This window comes from Cydia splendana, chromosome 21, assembly GCF_910591565.1.
Source record: "Cydia splendana chromosome 21, ilCydSple1.2, whole genome shotgun sequence".
Lineage (NCBI taxonomy): Eukaryota > Metazoa > Arthropoda > Insecta > Lepidoptera > Tortricidae > Cydia > Cydia splendana.
Window position 1 is genome coordinate 10,407,726 of NC_085980.1, and position 25,395 is coordinate 10,433,120.

At 39.4% G+C, this 25,395-nt stretch overlaps 1 protein-coding gene across 1 annotated transcript in view; it reads left to right on the forward strand.

Annotated features, from left to right (window-relative positions):
* LOC134801018 (probable sodium/potassium/calcium exchanger CG1090) overlaps window positions 1-19,267 on the forward strand; it is a 45,351-nt gene extending 26,084 nt beyond the window's left edge. The window contains exons 8-18 of the mRNA XM_063773517.1: window positions 175-352; window positions 1,172-1,318; window positions 1,920-2,014; window positions 2,526-2,635; window positions 4,366-4,494; window positions 5,091-5,178; window positions 16,147-16,311; window positions 16,889-16,991; window positions 17,481-17,611; window positions 18,410-18,640; window positions 18,771-19,267. Coding sequence (XP_063629587.1) covers window positions 175-352; window positions 1,172-1,318; window positions 1,920-2,014; window positions 2,526-2,635; window positions 4,366-4,494; window positions 5,091-5,178; window positions 16,147-16,311; window positions 16,889-16,991; window positions 17,481-17,611; window positions 18,410-18,609 — 1,346 coding nt within the window. The 3' untranslated portion in view covers window positions 18,610-18,640; window positions 18,771-19,267. The remainder of the gene's footprint in view (window positions 1-174; window positions 353-1,171; window positions 1,319-1,919; window positions 2,015-2,525; window positions 2,636-4,365; window positions 4,495-5,090; window positions 5,179-16,146; window positions 16,312-16,888; window positions 16,992-17,480; window positions 17,612-18,409; window positions 18,641-18,770) is intronic.
* Window positions 19,268-25,395: the final 6,128 nt, after the last annotated feature.

Genomic DNA, 25,395 nt, shown 5'->3' on the forward strand with positions numbered 1-25,395 from the left:
TTGTCCTTTTACAATATTTTTCTGTTGACGCTATTATCGGCACCGTTCTTTTAATTCTCTTAGAATTTAGATGGTTTTAACGAGTTCCGACGAAAGAAAAACATTTCTTAATAATTGAAATGCTTGCTTTGAGGTCTTGCTTTTAAATCTTACATACGTGAATGTATATTGCAGGCGTGTCAGGCGTGATCGGGTCCGCAGTGTTCAACATAATGTTCGTGATATCGGTGTGCGCGCTGTGCGCCGGCACCGTGTCGCATCTCAATTGGTGGCCGCTGTGCCGCGATTGCTTCTTCTATGCCGTCTCTATACTGGTCATGCTGTGCACCATCGCCAATGGATACGTCTCTTGGTAAGATATAACAAACAGCCTGATAGCCACTGATCCGGTCAGTGGCTTTGCTAAAGCAATTGTTTTTTTATTTTTCTATTATCATTTATTATCTTTGACATTGTATAATTTGCTATTTGAATATTTTGACATTACTAATATTTTGTGATATATTTATATACCATTGTATATAACTACTTTTCAACTATAATATCAATTGTAATTTAATTATTTGCTTTGTTTTGTATCCTGACGATCGCTATACGATAAGTAATTGCTTCTGTATTCTTTTACATTAACTATGAAAATTGTATTGAGAGATCAATAAACTAAACTAAACTAAACTAAACAGTCGGTCTAAAGTTTGCTGAAAAAATGTGTATCAGTGGATGCTGGCGTAAGCTCTTAAGAAACAGCATGTGACGTAGACGTACGTGTCGTAAGGAACCATGATCACCACTACGGCAATGGATATGGCTAAAATATGTTACTAGTGCTTACTATTATTGTTATTATTATTTTCAAATGTTGTTTATTCTATTGTATTTTATTGTAATTGTATTTTATGTGCATTTCAAACACAATCTTGTATTGTTGATGAATAAATATGATATGATATGATAAAGCGAAACTTCGAGTAACATTGCTTGTACTTCAGAGTCCTTTTGATCATTAATTTGATCTTCCAACCCAGATCTAGGAAACTATGCCTTATTCGAATTAGTCGCGATGTTTATCGCAAACGGATATGTGTCTTGGTAAGATATCACCTGCAGTTCAATATAAACGTTCTTGAAAGTAGATATACTAAACTTATGCACTATTGCAATTATCTTGCAGGCCCGAAGCGCTGTTCATGCTGATAATGTACGGCGTGTACTGCGTGGCTCTGCGGTTCAACAGCGAGCTGGAGCGTTGGGTTTTGACCAAGAAGCTGCCGTTCAAGCTGCCAACACGGGAGGAGCAGGCTGCACTCGTCACATACAAGTAAGTCTGGATCTGGCTAGTTTGCCAAACTCAGACCACTACGGGTGACAACAGACCGAGGTCGTCAGTTCGAGAGAACCCTTCAAGGCTCTGATCACGATGGTTGCTGCGCACTACTGCTTCTTCTTCTTCTTTCGTGTCGAGGTTCCCTTAAGCAGTGGATGCCCAGAAAGCAGCTACAGCACTACTGCTTATCACCCACAACTACCAAAGATATGAACGAAAGCCTTCATCGTCAACTCAAATCAGCCATCATGTGTTATTCATCTTCGTCAACGTGGAGTCGTGGACTGAAATATTCGCTGCAAGACAAGCGTCTTCTGAAGAACATCACCATGAGTACTAGTCTTGTATTGTTTGCATTCGACGTACTCCCATGATACTCATGAATCTCATGATCCCAATCCCCCTTACAATATTTTAGGCATTCCTTGCCTCTACTTCTGCCTTATATGAAACCACCATATTAAATTGGTGTACCTTGTCATATTTACCAAACAATCTGGGTGTTTTACTTGGGATGAAAATAAAATGTTTTGCAACATTTGACTTGACTCTTGCCAACTTGATTTTCTCAATAGTAGTCTCATTATATGTGCAGGAGCGCGGCTGGGGCGGCGGCGGCCAAACCCGCGGGTGACGAATACACGCAGATGGAGGGACAGACCAAGGAGACCGCCCTGCAGAACCCCCCACGTAAGGAATAACCCGCTCTTTTGTTCTTATAGTATTTCATGATTTTGCGCTCTATTCTGAACCAACTTACAATAAATAGAACAACATACCTTGTTAGAGCGCATAATTTGTAAATCCGGTCGAGGGCACCAAGTACCTTGCCTACTCATATTTTTCTCCCTAAATCTTGGATCTGGTACGTAGGTACTTTTTATAAATAAGTATGTTTTTTTTTAATAATGTCGCTTGCTTCATGCCGCACATCGGTGGAAAGGCTGTTTAATAGAATAATTTGTCAAACGCATGGTTACTCGACACACCTCCGTTTTAGGTACGTTAGTTTATGCCCTTAGTGACAGACAGCAAAGTTGTCATGATTCTAGACTATCGTATAGTTTGGAAAGAATCGTTTTTGCAAAAGCAATCTGTCTTTTTCTTATGCTAGTATTATAAGAGAGATCGGTATAGTATTTTTTATTCTACAATTACTGACAAAATTGTTTGCCAGACTAATGTATTAATTTGTCTCCAGCATACAACCCGGACGCCGCATACGACAACGCAGCATACAACGCTGACCCTGCTGCCCAAGCGTGGGACCCCAACTCCACCTGGGACCCTAACAGCTCTTGGAGTAACCAGGTAGGTGCTAATGCTACTGACTTCCACTTCCATGAAAGTTTACGATTTCCTCAAGCGATGTTAAGACGAAACAGGAGCTGAGTTTTAAATATTTTAGGTAAATATACCCGTCTCGCTAACGGAAGCGGCACCTAAAAGTAGTGCGATAAGGACAAGGCGAAAAATCCTGCGTAAAAATCTCAAAAATCGAGGTTTCGTACTCCTCTGTTTCCTCCTCCAAAACTTAACCAATCGTAACCAAATTTGGAAATCTAAATGATTATGAAATTATCTGTGTCGGACCGTTTTGCTTTTTTGGCTAATTGATATCAGTTTTGAATGCCACGCCTCTCATTGCGGCATAGTCAATTAGGCCATTTTGGCCATTTTTGAAGGGCTCTAGCGCCTTAAAAAACAAAAATATCAAAAAAAGCAAAACGGTCCGACACAGATATTGACAATATTAATCTGTGTTGAAAAAATCATTGCTCTAGCTTCGTTTGTATGGAGAAATGACCACTCCCGTTGGCTCTTAAACAGAATGTGTACCCTTTTATTACAAAACTTACGACCTACATTCAAAATTACAGTTCAATATCTAATAACCCAAGGTCTCAGGGTCTCACCACCAGTTACATGGTCTGATAAAAAAAAACCACCTTAGGCGAATTCGATAAAACGGCGCGGCGAGGGTAACGCAGATCGAGACTCATTCACTCACAAATAACTCACCAGAGCTGCACCATCAAGTGGTCTCAGTTATGAAGGAACGACCAAGAAGAGAAGGAGAATTTTATTGAATAAAAAATAACAAAGACTAACGGAATTCCATATTATGTTATGCCCTAATCAATCTGTAGAAGGTAGAGAAGCAATAGAGAAATTGCATTCTAGCTCCCTAACGCCATCTGTTAGATTATTATGGCACGAAGTTGGCAGTGACAGATAGAGGAGACGCCACATCAGCCCCCCTTTGAGCGGAGGGGTGAGCGACGACGTATGAAGTGCGCAGCGAAACCAAGTGTGCTCGAGCCAGTGTGGCGAGCGAAGATGCTCTTGCTCAGAGTCACAGGCGAGCGGAGCTGCTCAGAGGCAGTGTGACGAGCGCAGTTGCTCAGAGCCAGAGAGGCGAGCGGAGAGAGAGAGAGGGAAATGGCTTGCTGCGAGGCGGCGTCATCAGGATCTTGAGGTCTTCATGGCTGTCCAATGCCGGAAGGTCACCAATGTAGAAGGTAGAGAGGCAATAGAGAGTACTCTCTCCAGGCGGGTGTTATGCCTGGGGACCGAAGTCCGCTGAGAGTTGGTCGGAAGTTAAATATATATATAGCATCTGACATTTAAAACTCCGTAAGCGCGATGTAGGTCTCTTACTAATTGCGTTCTAGCTCTCTAACGCCATCTGTTAGATTATTATGGCACGACGTTGGCAGTGACAGCTAGAGGAGATGCCATAAAATTAAAAGCTTAATTTATCTTAAAATTTCGTCACGCATGGTCTCGGCTTGCTTCTTACGAAATGATCATTCGATCTCGTAGGTATAAGTAAGTCTATCTTCCTTACGGTAAGGTCTAGTTTAGATGATACATCGAATGGACCCTACGGAAGACCAGCGCTGGCTTCATAGCTAGTTGTGTCCATTTCGTGATGCGCACTTATTGTTCTGTTCTTCTGTTTATGTTCCCTGTACGTGTTTGTACATATTTGTGACTGTATTTTATCTTTATCTTATCTTTAGTATACATTTTTGCAGTCCCAGCAACCGGCGGCGCCTGCTAGCAGCTGGGGCGATACGTACAACTCTCAGCCGCAGCAGCAACAGCAACAACAACCTGACTCCGCCGCTCAAACGCCAGGGCAGCAGCCACAGCAACCAGCGCAGGTGGGCACCACAAAGCCAATATTCTAATAAAAAATCGAATATCAGTTTCTAGATCTACAGAATTCGTACCTATCCCATATAACCTTTTGATTTGCGTAAGACCCAGGGCAATTTTGGCGCTTTTGAATTTGGAACTTTCTTTTATATCTATGTGAGTTCAAAACTCGAATTTAATTTGTACTTGTACAAGTACACGGGGACTTACGACGTTAATAAAACAGCAGATGCACAAACTGTCCTCAGGGCAATAAACTACACGTTTCAGTGGCTACAGAAAACCGCTCTTGTGAGAGCAACCGTCACTGTTTCTCTGTTTATCACGGAGTTGTCAGTCGACCAATCAATCAAAACTGTTCTTTTCAGAACAATTCTAAATTTAATTTGATACTCACGACGTCCATCGATATGTAGGTATAACTACCTATACTCGTATATGTATTTTCCCACACATTCTATGACTCTTCTCATTCAGTACAGACTGCCAAATTGATTAAGCTGGCTCCGACTTTAGAACACAGGAGCGAGAAGACCTTACTTTATCAAGACTGATGATCTTTGGATATAAAAAATGTACATAATTCGTATGTTGGTTGCAGGCGAGGCCCGCAGCCCCGGCGTACTACAAGGCTAAGGAGTACAACCCGGAGACCGCCATTAACCCGCTAATAAAGCCCATCGGAGCAAGTAAGTAATAATACATTTTGCAACGAGGGGGGTAAATGAAATTTTGCAAACGAGGTCTTTAGATGCACGACAGCCGCAAGCACCCGGCAGAGCAGCGTGCGTAACCAACGTGCAATCGTTAAAGCTCCATAGTGAACGAAACGCAACTGTCACACTACTGTGGAAGGGTGATAGAGAGAGATGATGATGACGATACGCTACGGAGCGTTAATGACAGGCACGTTGGCCACGTGCCCTATTCTGTGGTGAGTCTAAGCGATCTACTTACCTAATTATAGTGTTGAGTCGCTCACTCGTGAGGCACCTCATTTGTACCACTCATTTTGTTAATTTGTCGCAGTACTTCATACCGCAAAAATGTCTTACATCACTCCTCTATTCATTTTACTCATTTACTCGCGCGCATCACAAACACCTCTTGCCACACAAATCATTCACACACTTCAAATTTAAAAAAACTCTTATTTTTTCAATTTCACTCGCGACCTTCAAAACTCATACGCTCCTCATAACCTCGCAAGAGAGTCCCTGGATCGCGCGAGGCGCTCGAGGTGCTCGCCCGCTCGCCGACACTCAAAACTCAAATGAAGAAACGAGTAATGGACGTAATGGTCCACACTGTCAACTGCCGAACTACAAACCTTATTGCAACGACAAAAGGTCCACCGAGAAAAGCATTGAGTTTGTACCACTCACCGCCTCTCTGTGACATGAACACCTCAATCCTTTCAAAATGAAACAATGAATTAGAAATACCCAAAGAGGGAGTGAGACAGACACGCGCCGTACTTCAATATCGCCTCGCGTCACCACCGAAAATACGTTAAAAATTAAACACGAAAGACAACAAGCGTAAGCGCTGCAAGTTTTCATACATCTTACGCCTTTTTGATCCTAACTTACGTGTCAAAATGGCGCGAGAAATCAGTCTCAAAACGAATTTCGACGTGTTGCTTCTCTGTCGCACTTGTAAATTCGTACGTAAGTGTGACAGGAAGGCAACATGACGAACTTGGTTCGCGGTACGCCCTCTGGGATGTAACCGCGAAAATCGAAGTTCGCAAATTGCGGGCATTTTTCTCTGTCACTCTTATTACGCCTTCATTGGAGTAAAAGAGACAGATCCCCGCAATTTGCGAATATCGGTTTTCGCGGTAGCCCCTCTGTATACCAGGCGGGCATTTACGAAGCTTGCTTAGAAACAGAAATCCCTTAAGTAACTTAAATATTATTGAAATATAATACGGTAGCGTACACAATTTATGATAATTTCAATAAGTTTCAAGTTTATTAAATAAAAAGTAAGTATAATTTTCATAGGTAAAATAAAAATGTAGATGTAAATTATACCGATTTGAATTTGCAATACTTTTTATTAACATTCTTTGTAAACAAACGACTTCGAACTGTCAAGTTATGATTATGACATATTTATATTTATTTTGTTCGTACTTCGTTCACTACCTAGTTAATTTTAGTTCTCTAATACCTAATACCTAGTGATAATTCTTATAATATAATCATAACAAAATATGGACATAGTTTTTGCCAGTAAATATACCCGCGGATCTTCCTTGGTGCCTTTTGCATGAAAAAATGAAGTGTAAATGTAGCCGGTGCGGCAGGCGCGAATGGTGCTTTGTTTATTATCATATTGATGATATTACTGTTAAATTATCTGAGGTGGTAAGTTAGTCACTTCTATATAATAATGACTAGTGAAAATATTGAATTTGTTCTCCTTAGTTTGTTAAAAATGTGGTAGTTTTATGGTTAATAGGTACTTATGAAATATATCACTACATATTATAAAACAAAGTCCCCCGCCGCGTCTGTCTGTTTGTGGGTTTGTTTGTATGTTCGCGATAGACTTAAAAACTACTGGACGGATTTTCATGTGGTTTTCACCTATCAAAAGAGTGATTCTTGAGGAAGGTTTAGGTGTATAATTTGCTAACCCGTGCGAAGCCGGGGCGGGTCGCTAGTGATTATTATACTTAAAATTATATCAAGTAGCAAGGAGGAGGTCTAAACAATCTAACAATAAAAAAGAGCTACATTAGAACAAGTTTCATAAAAGGGTCAATTTCAATAGTACTAGTTTTTTGTGTCATTCCGGTGTAATTCTTTATTTACGTTTCTTCGATGTTTCTTTTAATGTCAATCGACACCTCAGACTGTTCTTTGATAAGCCTCTTACAGAGCACTTGATATCTTAAGCCTTTTGAGAATTATCGGAGATTAAAAAATTTACTCGCACGTGAATGATAAGTATACACAGGAATGATATAACACTCCACCTGAATGACATTTTTCCACCGGAATGAAAAAAATGACTCGCATGTGAATGATAAGTATGCAAAGGAATGATATAACACTCCACCTGAATGACATTTTTCCCAACTGAATGAAAAAAATAAACACTGGAATGATATCTATACACTAAAATTAGAAAAATGCTAAGAACTGCCTAAATCAGCCAAGTTCAATAATTAACCGAAAATTTATTTCGAATGCCCATGTTCTATCTAGCATATCGAGTATTTCTTTAAAAAGTGCCACTTTTACTAAATTGTGGGCACAATTTATGGTACTTCTACTCGAGATAACAAGCTCTTTCAATTTAAAAACGAAAAAATTGTCCCACACATTTAATAGGTACAATTTTAGAATTTCCATTTGAGTTACCGCAATACAAAGCCTATAGAAATAAGCAATACAGTAGAAAGTACAGTACGACGATGCAGCTCACGAATTTCCTGAAACTGCGCCAGTAATAAAGAAGTCGTTTTACATGGATGATCTAATGGTAGGAAATGAAAACATAGAAGAAACGAAGAAAATGTGCCAAGAAATCAAAGAAATAATGAGAAGAGGAGGATTTCAAATGCAAAAATGGTCTAGTAATTCCGATGAAGTTTTAGAATATTTGAAAGAAGACAATAGTACAAGAGACACGCTAGAAATCAAAATGGACAAAATAATAAAGATTCTTGGTTTCACCTGGAATAGACAAGACGATACGTTTGAAATTACAGTAAACTTACCTGAGATGAGAAGTCCTATACAAGGACCGGAAAACCCCTCTTTACGCTTAATCCTATCAATTCGGTAACCCAATCGATTCGGTTACCTTATCATTCGGTAACCCTATCATACTGTTACCTGATTGTAATGGTAACCTTATTGAAACGGTAACCCTAACCTTTAACCGAGTTAATCTCAAAACCCCATCGCGATAGGGTTTTTGTTAAGGGTTTTTAACAGGTTTTCATTCAGTTATGGTAACCTTTATTATCGGCTGCTTACTGGTTTGCTGCATTAAAGTAGTTTTAGTGAGTTTTAGTCAGAACTAAAAAAAATACTAAAAAAATTGTTTATTTTATTTACTTTATTTATATTTTGTTGATTTTATTGACTTTATTTATTAAATTTATTTAATTTAATTTATTTATTTAATTTATTGAATTTATTGAATTTATTGAATTTATTTATTTTATTTATACTTTTGAATTTAATTTAATTTAATTAATTTATTTCATTTATTTTATTTATTTTATTAGTTTTATTTGTTTAATTTATTTAATTTGTTTAATTTATTTATTTAATTAATTTATTTATTTATTTAATTTATTTAATTTGTTTAATTTATTTAATTAATTAATTTATTTATTTATTTATATATTTATTTAATTTATTTAATTTATTTAATTTATTTAATTTATTTAATTTATTTAATTTATTTAATTTATTTAATTTATTTAATTTATTTAATTTATTTAATTTATTTAATTTATTTAATTTATTTAATTTATTTAATTTATTTAATTTATTTAATTTATTTAATTTATTTAATTTATTTAATTTATTTAATTTATTTAATTTATTTAATTTATTTAATTTATTTAATTTATTTAATTTATTTAATTTATTTAATTTATTTAATTTATTTAATTTATTTAATTTATTTAATTTATTTAATGTATTTAATTTTTTTAATTTACTTAATTTACTTAATTTATTTAATTTATTTAATTTATTTAAATTATTTAATTCATTTAATTCATTTAATTTATTTTATTTATTTTATTTATTAAACTTATTTTATATATTTATTTTAATTATTTTAGTTATAATATAATAATATTTATAATTAGAGAGGAGAGTCTTTGGAAGAGGCGATTACGCAGTATCGCGTCACAACCAACTCTAGGCCCCGATTACCACGTCTGCCTATGAATAGACGCAATCTAGCGCTAATGGGAGCCCTAAACGCTTTACTAGAACCACATTTGCGGACTAGTAAAGATTTAGATGATACGCACTCGATCATGTACTGCGGAGCCATCGCGGCGTGCCGTGTTGCTCGCGTCAAGTTCCCGGACACTGAACGTGCACCTAGGACCGTCGGAGGTGTCCCTGCATGGCAAGCGCGGATCGAGCGACGTATCGGCTCGTTTAGGACTCTCATCGCAAAACTGATCTGCTTCAGGGGGGGCAACAATCGCCCCCGAGTAATGCGCTTTGTGAACCAGGCGTTCGCGGGGACGGATATCAGGCCCCGCGACTACATGGCCAATGTCACAGAGCGCATCGACTTTCTAAAGCAGAAAGTCTATGCATGGGCAAACCGTATTCGCCGCTACAGAGAGCGTGTGGATCGATTTCAGCAGAATCGTCTTTTTCAAAGTGACCAAAGGAAGGTGTACCGAAAGTGGGAGGAAGCCAACCTTCGTGCGCCCGACACGCAGCCGCCGGATGCTACTGCCATGACCGACTTCTGGCGTAGCATCTGGTCGGTGCCTGTCGGACACACCGAGGGAGGTTGGATGAGTGTTGTCGAGCGTGAGTGCGAGTCCATCGAACCTATGGGGGCAGTCACCATCAGCCCCGATGACGTCAGTTGTGCCATCCGCACGGCCCAGAACTGGAAAAGTCCTGGGCCGGATGGATTGCACAACTTCTGGCTAAAGTGGTTCCGATGCTCTCACTCGCGCTTGGCAGTACAATTTCAACAAGCCCTCGAGCTTGGTTCTCTCCCACCTTCCTTAACAACTGGTGTCACCTTCCTGCTCTATAAGTCCGGTAGTACCACGGAAGCGAAGAACTACAGACCCATCACATGCTTGCCTACCATCTACAAGCTCCTTACATCCATTTTGAGAGCAAAAATCAACGCGCACATTGTCGCAAACAATATTCTGGCTTCCGCTCAAAATGGATGTAGGGTTGGGTCCCGTGGTACTAAAGAGCTCCTCCTCATAGACATGACCATTTGCCAACAAATCCGGCGGAACAAGGGTGCCCTCTCAGCCGCTTGGATTGACTACAAGAAGGCCTATGATTCGGTGCCTCATTCATGGTTGGGGAGGGTCTTAGAGTTGTATAAAGTTGATGCAGCTTTGAGAGCCTTCCTAAGCGCGTGTATGAGACAGTGGACCACAGTCCTTCGTCAACCAGGAGGCGGGGATGACCGCTCTGGCCCGCAGGATTTTATAAGGATTGAGCGAGGAATCTTTCAGGGCGACAGTCTGAGTCCCCTGTGGTTCTGCCTAGCTTTGAATCCCCTCAGCACCCTGCTGAAGGATTTGGGACTAGGTTGCCGGCTTCGGAGAGAGGGTGAAGTCATTTCTCACCTTCTGTACATGGATGACCTCAAATTATTTGCACCAAATAGCCAAGACTTGTTGGAGCTACTGAAAACCACCGAAGTCTTCAGTAGTGCCATCCACATGGAGTTTGGTGTCGATAAATGTGCGGTTATGCATGTACAGCGGGGGAGGGTTGTAAATTCAACAAATTTACAACTTTCTGAGACAATGTCTTTCAGATCTATCTCTGAATCAGAAACCTATAAATACCTTGGTATGTCACAGTCGTTGGGTATTGATGACGAGGGTATTAGACGGTCGGTGAAGGAGCGCTTTTTCAGTCGGCTCACAAAAGTCCTTAACAGTCTTTTGTCAGGAGGCAACAAAGTGCGCGCCTTCAATGCCTGGGTAATGCCCCTACTCACATACTCCTTTGGCATACTAAGGTGGACTCAGACCGAGCTGGACGCCCTGGATCGGAGGGTCCGATCACTGCTCACCGCACATCGCATGCTACACCCACGCTCGTCAGTTATGAGATTGTACATCCCACGGAAGTGTGGAGGCCGAGGCTTCCTAAACGCCAAGGATCTCCACAACCACGAGGTGTACAATCTCAGGAACTATTTCCTTAACAACGAGTGTGGGATGCATCGTGATGTGGTGGCAGTAGATAGGAACCTCACGCCGCTTTCCTTGGCAAACGAGAACTGGCGCAAACCTGTGGTACTAAGTACTGCGGATCGCAAGGCGGCATGGGAGAGTAAGGTGCTACACGGGCGGTTCTACAAGGCCCTCACGGGACCCGATGTGGACCTGCTCGCGTCGGTGAACTGGTTACGATTCGGGGACCTCTTCGGAGAAACCGAGGGTTTTGCCTGTGCAATTGCGGACGAAGTGATGATGACGAACAACTATCGGAAATATATCCTGAAGGACGGTACGGTCGACATCTGTCGGGCATGCCGCCGTCCCGGAGAGTCACTCAGGCATATCATCTCCGGTTGCTCTCATCTTGCTAACGGCGAGTACTTGCACAGACATAATCTCGTAGCCAGGATTATTCACCAGCAACTTGCTCTTCTATATGACCTTGTGGACCGCGAAGTACCGTACTACAAGTACTTACCTGCGCCTGTTCTCGAGAATGGTCGTGCCACGCTCTATTGGGATCGATCTATCATCACTGACAGGACTATTGTAGCCAATAAGCCTGATATTGTGATAATAGATCGATCGCAACGTCGGGCCGTGCTCGTTGACATCACCATCCCCCACGATGAGAATCTCGTGAAGGCCGAGAAGGACAAGTCCAGTAAGTACCTAGACTTGGCTCACGAGATAACCGCCATGTGGGATGTTGATTCGACGATCATTGTCCCGATAGTCGTTTCAGTAAACGGTCTAATAGCGAAGAGTCTCGACCAACACCTTGAGAGACTCTCGCTAGGTGGTTGGATCAAGGGTCAGATGCAGAAGGCGGTGATCTTGGACACTGCGCGGATAGTCCGCCGGTTCCTCTCTCTGCAGCCCTGACCACCGGTAGCTTGGGCCTTGCCCCGCTGCTGGCGGCACCCTAGGTTAGGTTTTTTATAATGTGTTTATATTAATTTTTATTGTTTTGTAAGTGTTTTTATATTTTACTTTTATATTCATATTATAAAATAACCTAACTTAAGATGAGAAATAAATAAAGAGTTTATAATTAGAACACACCACACATGTAGGTATAAAGATAAACAAAGGAAAGGCAAAAAAACTTGTTTGTGCTGGAGGCTTCATAGACCGCCCATGCCAACCTCGGTTATTCAATAATAAGTTGAATTTAAGTGTGCGTAAAGATTACAATCGTTTGAACTGGTCAAAAACCTCATAATGAGGTAACTGAATAGACTGGGTTTTTATTTCGGTTACCGGTAACAGAGGTTAACTCGATCTGATACGGTTACCGAATCAAAGTGTTACCTTATTAAGCGGTTACCGTTATGGTAGGGGTTTTTATAAACACCTCTAAAATAACCCTATGAAAAACCCCGGTTAAGGTAACCGGTTCCTGTCCCTGGTCCTATAACAAAGAGGTCTGTACTTTCTGATGTTGCTCGTCTGTTCGACCCTTTTGGGTGGCTAGCACCTGTAATAATAACTGCTAAAGTTTTAATTCAGAAGTTATGGTTGAGTCATCTGGGTTGGGATGATGAGTTACCATCGGACTTGACAGACGAGTGGATTTGCTATAGGGAACAACTGATACATTTACAAAACGTCAAGGTTCAGCGTTGGTTAAACATGACACGAGAAGATGATCACATTGAGCTGCACGGATTTTCAGATGCATCTACTCAAGCTTATGCAGCCGTGACGTACTTGAAGGTTGTTAGAGTCACGTCTCTATGATCGCGTCTAGAACTAAAGTCGCACCATTGAAGCAACTTTCTGTTCCAAAATTAGAGCTTTCTGTGCAGCCTTATTAGCAGAATTGATCAGTGATGTCGCAGAAATTCTGAAGATTCATAAAAATAAAATATTTGTTTGGACGGACTCAATGGTCGTACTAGCTTGGCTGCAATCTCAACCTAGTCGCTGGAAAACATTTGTAGCAAATAGGACGGCAGATATTACACGATTGATAGATAATGATCGTTGGAGACATGTGCAATCTGCTGACAATCCTGCGGACATCGCGACAAGAGGAGTCAAAGCTCAAGAATTAGCTACACAAGATCTGTGGTGGAGTGGGCCAGAATGGCTTAAGAGAGATCAAGTTGAATATGAAAAAAGAGAAATTGCACAAACAGAATTAGAATCAAAAACGACATGTCATGTACTTGTAGATGAAAAGCCTATATGGGAGAGATTTTCAACAATGTCACGAATGAAGAGAGTGCTAGCTTATTGTAGAATGTTGACCGAAAGAAAAAGAGAACTAGAAGAGAATAAACACATAAGAGTTAAAGAAATGGAAAAAGTGGAAGAACAATGTATAAGGTTCTATCAAAATTTAGTATATGGAAAAGATATAAACGATTTGAAGAAAGATGGAAGAGTTAAGAAAAGAAGTACCCTAATCACACTTGCACCATTCTTAGACGAGAAAGGTTTGCTAAGAGTGGGAGGACGTCTTCAAAATGCCTCAATGTCTGAAGAGACAAAGCATCCAATTATTATTCCACGCAACCAACATATTACAAAATTAATTGTTAATGAGGCCCACACTAGAACACTTCATGGTTGGAACCAGTTAATGATGACTTACGTGAAAACCAAATATTGGGTTATCGGCTTAAAGTCATCCATTCGAAAATGCATTTACAATTGCAAGACCTGTATTGTAGACAAAGCTAAAGTCAAGAATCAGTTCATGGGCCAGCTGCCAACAGTCAGAGTTAACCAAAATCGTCCCTTTTTAAATAGTGGCGTTGACTATGCTGGACCTATTTTAATGAGAACATCTAAAGGCCGAGGACATCATGCGACCAAGGGATACATTTGTTTGTTCGTATGCATGGCTACGAAAGCTATTCATCTTGAGGCTGTATCGGATCTAACTTCACAAGCTTTCATAGCTGCTTTTAGAAGATTTGTTGCGCGCAGAGGCCATTGTAAAGATATTTGGAGCGATAATGGTACTAATTTTATTGGTTCTGCTAAAGAGTTGAAATACATGTTCGAACCTGGGAAAAACAATTTAGCCAGCGAGGTGGCAGAACTGCTAGCGACTGAAGGGACAACGTGGCACTTCATACCCTCAAGAATGCCTTCATACGGAGGCCTGTGGGAAGCGGGAGTTCAGTCTGCCAAACGACATTTAGCCAGAGTAAATAAGGATACTAAACTGACTTATGAAGAATTAGCGACTCTGTTGACCCAGGTCGAGGCATGTCTAAATAGTCGTCCTCTTTGTGAAATAGACAGTACCACAAGAGTCCCACTGACGCCAGGACATTTTTTAGTGGGTGAGCCCTTGGTCAGTGTTCCAGACTTAAATTACGAACACAAAAAAGTCAATATACTTACCAGATGGCAGTTAGTACAGAAGATGACACAGAACTTTTGGCGCCAAGGTACAGCCGGAATCTTATTTTGTCGGACTTGGCGGGGGCATGGCAGTGCCCCCAAATAATACTTAAACACAAAAGTGAAGCTACTTTTGATATCATTCCGGTGTTATTTTTATTCTGGTGGGTATTAAAGCCATTTTACTACACCGAAATCACCGGAATGAAATTGGTGGAATGATAAACCGAGGTGAAATAAAATTATAAAAAAATAACTAAATCCCACATTCTTTAACTATCGCGACATTTAAACTCACAAGTACAAAATACACGATCTGTAAGTATTTGAAAAATAACAAATATGAAACAAAAAACATATAGCAAACTCCGGAATGATATTTTTTTTGTCCCCGTAACATCGAAATGACATGACTCACGTGTGTAGCGGATCTATTCGGCATCACGTCGACGTCTTCTTGCGGTGAGAGCCGCGGCACAACTGACTCTCAAAGTGCGCAGGAGGCGGGGGGGCGTACGAAATCAAACTTAGCCAATAACCGTCGACGAAATTTGTCCGCGGTAATAAGGATTATTTTGCCGGACAAATTTCTTTACGCATAATAAGGAAGTTTATTAAAGAGTTAGTAAGCAAGTAATATTTTAAAGGGTTCTTTATTGATATGGTATTATAATGAACTAAAAACTAATTTGATATCTTGTATAGTTTTAGAGTTATGCGGCATTAAACAAGAATAACTGGGTTCCGGACAACCCACCTGAATGAAAAATTGGGCCTTTATCTTTTTTTTTCAATGATTAAATTATTTCATATTTTAATATTAGCTATTGCCCGAGGTCGATAGCTAAGAGATGTTTCCAAAAAAAAATAGTATATGACTATTTTGACTTTCTGCACCAGCGTTTTCAGTCTTGCCATCAAATTTTATTGCTTGGGATATTCACCCAAAAGCAGCAAATTAAGTTAGGTACTTTATGTTCTTAGTTTGATTCTAAAATTATCTTTCTCCTAAAAGTTCTATTCTTAACCTCCAGAATTGCACTCCAATTAAATATTACTACTTATTTATTTATAAAGGAAGTGATGAATACATAAATATGTATATACATTAAATATTTTTGTCGCCGTTGGAGTTAATGGAATAGTCGACGCTGAATATATGCTAGTACCTCACCTCATTTGAAGTAAGACATTGTAACACCTCATTTTAGAAAATGAGGTACTCATACAAACTCATTTTAAATTGATGTCCTACCCATCACTACCTAATTATAAATATGTGAATGTTTACAGATATGTAAGTATTTTCTTCAGTTAGCGATTCTAAACTCCAAAATTGATTTGATTTAATCATTTCTTCCAGACCACTTCCAACTAGCGGCTTGGTACGTGGCGTACCCGGTGCACTGGTCCTGCCGGCACACCATGCCCGATTGCCGCGGCCGCTGGTACCCCATCACCTTCCTCATGTCCATGCTATGGATCTCCTTTTACTCCTACTTCATGGTGTGGATGATCACCATCATCGGTAAGCCCCAACTAGCAATGGTCTTGACACAAAATTTTCCAGGAACTTTCTGTGACTTGTACCTACCTTGTTGTGTTGTATCTCCATGTGTACTAACTTCTAAAGGTCCCAGTACACAGTGGTGAAGGATGGGCCATGCTACGCCCTGGCCATTGTGTACAGGGGGCTATGGTATGCAATGGCAGACGACGGCCGTCAGTTGTCAGCCGTGGTGGGCAATCGGGGAGTTGTCGGTTTTTTGACACACTTCAAAGGAATCGTGGCGTACCGTGGCCTGTGGTGTTCACACAGTCGCCATTGTTTGTTTAGTTTCTTGAATTTTTGACCGCTTGATTAAATGTTGATAGCGCAAAATGTCATTATCGTGGAGCAATGAAGAGACTTTACTCCAGTTTATAGATTTATATCAATCAGAACCTGCAATTTTGATTTATATTTTTATTTTATTTTTTAATGCACCATTGTGTGAACATCTACGTGATATAGGCCTACTGTTGCGCATTGCAAAGCATGGCTTGGCATGGACCATCCTTGACCACTGAGTACTGGAGCCTTAATAAGATTGTTTTCTGTCCAGGCTACACCCTGGGCATCCCGGACACGGTGATGGGGCTGACGTTCGTGGCCGCGGGCGTCTCCGTGCCCGACGCGCTTTCCTCCCTCGCCGTCATCAAGGAGGGGTGAGAAGAAAGAACCGTAGTTTATTGTTCTTTCCTGAATCTGATTTCACACTAGATTTATGTAATCTGTTAATGGACTCCTGCTACATCTAATCGACAGACTTATCATTATATCAACCATAATTAAAATAACAATAATGCACAGATATATAGATACCTATTCAAACATAGCGGCATCCCTGTTGCCCACAATACATGTTGTTACGTCTCAGTGAGTGCAAACAGTGCAACACTCTTAACTGTCCATTCGTGGACCTTGTGCCTTTTGTAATAAGGTTTACGAACTGTCAGTTCTCGACATTGAGACTGACCACGATTTATTGTCAACGAAATATGCTGGTGACGCTGTCATTCCACAGACGAACTTCATAGCAATACTAAAGTTTTAACGACAACTTACGATTACGATCAGTTTGACCTACCCTTTTATTTTGTCCTTCATTATATAACGCATTAACAGTACATCATATGACACTGAAATCTCGACAGGTACGGCGACATGGCGGTCTCGAACGCAGTGGGGTCCAACGTGTTCGACATCCTGGTGTGCCTCGGCCTCCCCTGGTTCATCCAGACAGCCATCATCCAGCCCGGCTCACACGTCAACGTCATCAGCAAAGGTACATCTGTCAGGGTTACTGCTTCCTAAAAATAGATTGGGGTACATGAATTTACCTCACGTAAAACTAGGTTTAGCCGGTCAAACAAGTTTGTCAGTAGAAAAAGCCGCGAAATTCAAATTTTATATGGGATAATTTCTATCTTTTCTACTGACTGAAATGGCTTGACAAAGTATACATCATTGGGGATGAATCTGGATAGATCCGCGTTACCCTCTGTAGATAAGTTAGGGGAAATGTGACTCGGGAGCAAAGAGACATTGCCGATAATACGGTCGTCGAAATAGGTACGTCCATTGGATGCTACGAGTAAGTTTACTTTTTCATTACGTGATACTGAAAATGCTACGCCATAGTCCGTAACGCATTACTAATCGTACCGCTTTCAGTTAAAGAGGCAAATCTACTTGCGCAAGTTTGAAAACGTAATAATTTCCCCAAATAATGTCATAGTTATGGGTCAACTTTAAATCCATCACTACCCTCAATACGTAGGGCCGTCTTAAACTATGCTGAGGCCCTTGGGCACATAAGAATTTGAGGCCCTTTTGGAAAGTAAAGAAAACAAATTAAACTAAGTAACATTTTTCTACTATGATCTTCTACTTATTATGGATAATCAAATATACTGTTGCTGTCTGTCTGTCCTTCGGGGCCCCCTGAGGATGGAGGCCCTGGGCACGGGCCCCGTGTGCTCTTATGGTAAAGACGGTACTTATGCTGGACGGACTTTATGCTGGTAAATGTCAATACGCCAACAAATTGCAAAAATTGTACGTACATACCTCTGCTTTCCAGGTCTCGTCTATTCTACCTTCTCTCTCTTCTCGACCGTGATCTTCCTGATCGTGGCCACCCACGCCAACGGCTGGAAGCTGGACAGGAAATACGGCATTGTCCTGATGATATGGTACCTCCTCTTCATCACCTTCGCCAGTCTGTACGAGCTCAACATCTTCGGGAACTTCAACCCGCCTGACTGTGACTCTTTCTATTAAATTGTCTATGGTAAGTGACCTTGGTCTTAAAGTGGTAGTGGTGGTTGACGCGTCGCACCCATAAGTGAGAGCGAGGAAGAGATATCTGTTTCTCGCTCTCACTTATGGGAGCGACGCACCAAGGTCGCGGTACGGTGCGATAGTGTGTTACCACTTTTAAGTAGGCTATGCGTCCGTGTTGCCAGTTTTTTAAAACTATAGAGTTTAGTTCGATGTTGAAATGTATTCTTAAGCTCACCACAGTTGTGTCGGAATTCAGGTAGCAATCTCTATTCTTCGCTCTCTTCTGAAGTATTTCAATTTGTTAGTTCGTTAAAATCTCGAGAGGGTGAATGAAATGACAGATTTTAAAGAACTGACAAATCATTCTGGATAATCAGACAGAACCATAGACATTTGGACCCGAATTCGGTCGGGTCTGCGTTGAGCCTTAAATAGCTGTTCTCTTCTATTTTACGTATGTTGGCTATGAAATCTTTGTAGATACTATTTTTGTGACTATCACAAACTTTATGCTGGTAAATGTATAACATATTATATATACTAAGTTTTCTACTACATAATACCATTGTCTTATGATGAGTAAAACATCGATGTTGTTCTCGCTATATGTAAATTATATTTTATGTTTAAGCGTTCAACCTTCTATCTAATTCTAATTACGTAGGATAGTGTAGATATTTTTAAAGCGTATTAAATGTTTTACATTGAACTCTACCTAAAGGTCGACATCAATATTTCAATCTAGTGTTTTTTTTTATCACAGCTCGCTTAAAATGAACTAAAGGAAAACTTCTGGTAACATTCTGTAAATATACCTTCACCTCCCTTAATTTGGCGGTGTCCTTTTGTATTTTTTTCTTAAGGCCCCAGTACACAATGGGCCATCGCCGGCCACTCCAAGGGACGCATTTATGCGTCAGAGGGAGCAAGTGATATTACTATCTCATTCTACCGCATGGCTGCGTCCCTTGGAGTGGCCGGCGATGGCCCATTGTGTACTGGGGCCTTTAACCAGAATCATTAATAGGTACTATTGAGCGCCGAGGAGGTTTGAACCTACGACCTTCCGTGATTTTTGCCAAATTAAGGGTTTGAAGCCGCATTAGTGCAGGGTCTCTAGAACGGTGTCGTATGCAATATTATCAGACCGCAGTTTCACTTTTGACCTTGTAGTGCAATATTCCTAGGCTTGAAGAAACCCGATGTTACCAGGCTGAAAAGTGGTGCCATTACCCTCTGAGATGTTTATTACTATTGTACGTATAATTTTAAGGACACGGCGTATTATGTTGACTACTTCTTGCGATGCTCAACAAATAATTTCGACACTCATAAAATGAGCTCCAAACGCCATAAAAATTTAAGTCTTTGGGGCACTATTTACGAGAGTTAACTTAAAATTTGAACTACTTTTAAGTATTTTCCAAACTATAGCAAGTAATTAATGTCCGTAATAAAGCTATTAAAGGCCTAAGGTTTGTAAAGTTTCTTATGAATAGAAATGCTAGACGTTTTCCTGATACAATAGATTATTTGATAGTTTGCACTGGATTCACTTGGAACACTAATTAACTGTAAATGTTAAACATGTGGTGAATAAGAAAATAGACAAATGTTGTTGCAAAAACAAAGAAATTGGTCACATTTCTTTCTCCTTTAAAGCTTCACACTTATTAATCTTATCTTATTATGTTATTACACTATAATGACACGATTCATTATGTATGTACTAAAATAGATTCTAGACGCGTAGTAAACAAAACATACCTAAATAATAAATCGAATTTATATGATCGATGGAACGAAATCATCGAAGTATCACGAATTAACAACATTGAAATATATTTTTATTATAATTAGTAAAAAATCATTTTGTCTCCGGCAAAATATATAAAAAACTAGACCATTTCTCAATTCTAAACCTAATATCTTCCATCTTATAACTACCAGCAGGTATGAAATAGACTGATAAAAATATCTGTTTCCAATAAAATACCTCAGAGATGACCAGATTCTTCCTTCTTTAACATTATTTGTACAACATTATGTAGTTGACAATAAAAAAATATCACATTTCTATGATTAGTGATGTGTTAAGTTAAATAGTGTGCAAGACGTTATTTAAATCAATTAATATATTTTAACGCTTGAAAACCGATTGTTTAATTATGATGATTAATTAGGAAATATATATTTTCGAATACAGAGTATTCCACGAAAATGTCGCTTATGAAATTCTACACTTAAGTATAATGAGTTTGTTTGGAAACCAATTTTTGGTCATAGCATTTCACAAGTGACACTTTTCTGAGTTTTGTGGATGCTCAATGCATTCTTTACTGTCTACGAGCTCTACTAGTTCTACGGCGTAGCGCTCCGTAGCTCCGTAGCGAAGCTGCACCTTCAACAATTGTACCTAAGTTGTTCGCTACTACAATCTCTATAGGTATTAAAATATCTATATGTTTAAAAACGGATTCAATTTTTTACCGAGCATTTGATAAAATGATTCATCGTATCGTACCTATCTATATCATTATCAAATTTAAAGAAAAAGAAAAAGAAAAGATGTAAATAAATATATTATATGTGGTTAAATGTGATGCAGATTTAAACACAATATGAAGTGTTAAGTATTATAAGTCAGTAGTTACGATGAAAAAAGGATGCCATAATACACACGTTACGGCACTGTTTTCTTAACTAATTATTTCCGTAGGGTAGGTTGCAGATGTGCTACGAAATATCTGCAAACTACCCACATACGCCTATAATAAAATACTTGGTAATACTCATAGACACGTACTATTTTTCGGGTTAAAAAATGTATATTTCTATAAAGAGCCACTGATGCTTGATTCTCATAAAAGTTATTAAAATAATTATTTGTTTTTAGTATTTTAGTGCTTCTAAATATTGAATGTACTTTGATCGCCTTTAAATAAAATTGTATTATCTGTAAATGTTTCGTAGGCATTACCTAACAATGCGACAATAATTTTGTCTGTTACTTAGTTTCTTTATGAGAAAAATCTTTAATATTTAATTTGGCATAATGCCTGTTTTAAGGTATGATCTACCTACTTTAAAAATATAGGTGAAGATTTCATATATATGTGTGATAAATATACCCTTACTATTTAAATAAATCTCCGTTCGTAAATAATACTTAGGGCCACCCCACACTAGCGTCTTTTGAGCGTCGGTGTGTAGTCAGCGCTATGGAAAATGACGTCGCTGTGCAGTTGCGCCCACGTTGCGTGGAGCAGCAGCCATAGTCATAAAGAAATATAGTAAGAATAGAGTGCTCACTCCATACATCAGTTTTGGTACCAAAACGACTATTATTTTCGCAGTCGACATCTAGCATCAGTAGCTGAGTTATCAGTACCGCTACTCGATACTAGAATTCTCTAGTATCGCGACTCACGAAAATTGTATTGAACATCAATTTACAACTAATATTAAAAGCAGAAGTCGTTGAAAATAGAGTTCCGGTTAATCCGGTTATAATATTAGCTGAAAATTGTTGAGCATTAGACTTTTCGGCCGGAGCTACATCTATCTATTGTCAAGTAGCAGTACTGATAATTCCGCTACTCGATGCTAGATGTCGACTACGAAAATAATAGTCTTTTTAGTACTAAAACTGAAGTATGGAATGAGCACTCTATGTATTTTTTTCTCTATGCCATAGTTGACTGGACGCCGGCGCTCGGGAGACGCTAGTGTGGGGTGGCTCTTATGCTTAACTTTAGTTGTCAACCAGGAACCAAATATATTAGAGTCAGTACATGAAAAGTCTACAGCGGATTTGATAGCCCACGCAGTGCACGTGTTATTTTAAACCTCAATCTTCTATGACGTATAAATGACACTGGCACTGCGTGGGCTATCTTTTCTTGGTCCGACTCTAGTATTGTGATTATTTTGTCCTGTAGAGTTTCAACATATTTTTATATGTGTTATCTTATTCATTAATAGTAAAATGTACATAACTAGCGGTATGCTAGAGCTTACAGGTTTTTCGAAAACCTGTAGGCATTAGTCAAAGAAATAATACCTAAATTTAATGTAAAACGGACAGGAAACAAAAGTCTAGATAGCGACTAGACTCCTAGACAAAAGACTAAAAGTTGAGTCTGGGAAAGGCAATTTCAATGTGACCTAAACACTATGCCAATTTAAAAAAACCTACAAAATTAAGTATCCTGCAAGATTATATAGGTACCTATTTACAGAAAATAATGCGAACGAGAGTAACAAAACTGAAATAACTAAAACTACGTGAAAGGCATTTTAAGGACATATGTATATTGGCCAGACTCGACCCCCTAGGCTCAACTTTTAAGTTCACGACCTAGGTTAAACCTGATCCAAAATGACACGACGGCAGAATTCAACATCTTGCTTCAATTATCAATGTCAATTTGATGTGAAATCAATTATTACTGCGTAAGAAATCGCGAGTAAACGTGAAATGTTATCGTTTATTATAAAATCGATGGAAATGTAATGGATTATATGGTACAGTAAAATTATTATGAACTTGGATGAATTATAGGAACGTGTAAATGCGTAAATCTGTTTCAGAAAGGAATCGTCAGTCGAATGGGAGTACCGTTTGAAGAATCTCTCGAGTCCCGTGGACGTGACAACGCTTCGGCAGAAAAGTTACCTATGACTCCTCTGTGTCCTACGGATGCGATTTCGCACACGTGATTTCATACAAAATGCATGAAAAATCATAATCCCCTGGGACTTAGAAGTGTTGGACATAGTTAATGGCTGACACTGGACTCGAGGGGTTAAGAATTAATTGATTAAATATCTACATTCAAAATGAGGGATTGTAGAGGGAAGCTGAGTAAAAATTCATAAGACCAAAGTGTCAAAGTTTAAAGGTACCTATTTCATTGATGGATCTTTTCTGGAAAAAAATTTAATGTAAAATATAACACTAATTCTTCTCTGCATGGTTCGCATATTGTAAATTATATTTCGGCTGCGCCACCAGCCAATACCTAATCATAAGAACAAAATACACAGTAGTGGACCATTATAGATAAAACTTAGCCTCCTTGTACAGTCAACAACAGAGCTATGAATACAGGCAAAGTGTCAAAAATAAGTATACAGTACTTTATTGCCCGCACATTAAGGTCGTGTATACATATTTTTGGCACTTTGCCTGTATTCATAGCTCTGTTATTGACTGTACCTATTTGAATGATAAATAATAAACTTATCTTCTGATTATTTTATACTCTGAGTTATCTAGAGCAAAATTATTTAAAAACGCTCGCGCTTTTGAAATATCAAGTGAATCGCAGTAGTATAGGGCCACCCCACACTAAGCGTCTTTTGAGCGTCGGCGTCTAGTCAGGGCTACGAATTATGGCGTCGCTGCGCAGTTGCGTCAACGTTATAGTGGTAACAGACTATCGCACCGCACCACGGTCATTGTGCGACGCACCCATAAGTAAGAGCGAGAAAGCGATATCTCTTTCTCGCTCTTACTTATCGGTGCGTCGCACAATGACCTTGGTGCGATGCGATAGTGTGTTACGGCCTTTACGTCGAGCAGTAGCCATAGAGTTGACTAGACGCCGACGCTCGAGAGACCCTATAGTGTGGGGTCGTTCAAAATCAGTAGTTTAGTGTTATAGATGTTTTCTACTAAGACAGAGCTTTATTCATATCCTATTTACGATAAGTGACGTTTATTTAGCCGCTTAAACTGTGAATAATAACTATGCGAGATCAGTTAACGGCATTTTCAAGTAAATCGCAGTAAAAAGATAAAAGTAGAGAGTCTTGATACTGCATCCTGTACCATAGCACTGCCGAACAGTAGAGGTAAGTAGTACATGTGCGATAAATAGTACATTACGATATAAGTGTGAAAAATATTGTGTTTTAATTTATCGCCACTCGTTGCGAATTACCTATTCGCACATGTATCGTACAACGTTTTAAAGTACATATGGCCCTTTTTGACATAGTTACGTAATGAGCTAATTATCGCACTAGTACGGTAAAGCACCATAATGTTACTGTGAAACTAGTTTTATAATTTATAAAGGATCGGTACGCATTGCATTTATAAAGACTCGTCTACTTTTCCCTCTTTACTATTCTAGACATACGTAACAGATATACTATGGTGTTCGTAGCTTCAACACAAATTCAGCACTTAATAAAATAAATAGTGTAACACAGTTGTTTTTCTAAGACAGTTTTGTAATATTGTGTACGGTACGGGATTATAAAAGCATAGTATAATCGCTTTAGCAAAATAGGCTGTAATCATACTAGTCATTCGTACCTTATGATTGTACTATAGCATTGTATTTTAGCTACCTTGTATACCTTGTAAGCACATTTATATTAGTCGATTATGAAAATCGGAAAATCGCGAGGAATTTCGTACATGATCATACATAATAAATACGTAATATTGACTGTGGACAAAGTGCCGGTAACAAAAGTCGAAACCATTCACAGCGCACGTTGTGGCATTAAATGTTAATAGTAGTTGTCGGCAGGGGCTGATTTGCCCTAAGGCCCAGTAGGCCTAGAGCGGCAAGATATTAGGGGCGGCAGCAAGGCGGCAGTCAATAGATGGGTGCTGAGAAAGGGGCGGCTAGTAGTTACCACAGGGGCACAGGGCTTGGGGCCTAGGGCGGCCAACACTGCAAATCCGCCACTGGTTGTCGGAGAGGATTACTCATACAGCTGTCAAATCATTTATTCCTTTAACCCTTTAAACGCGCCGCCTAT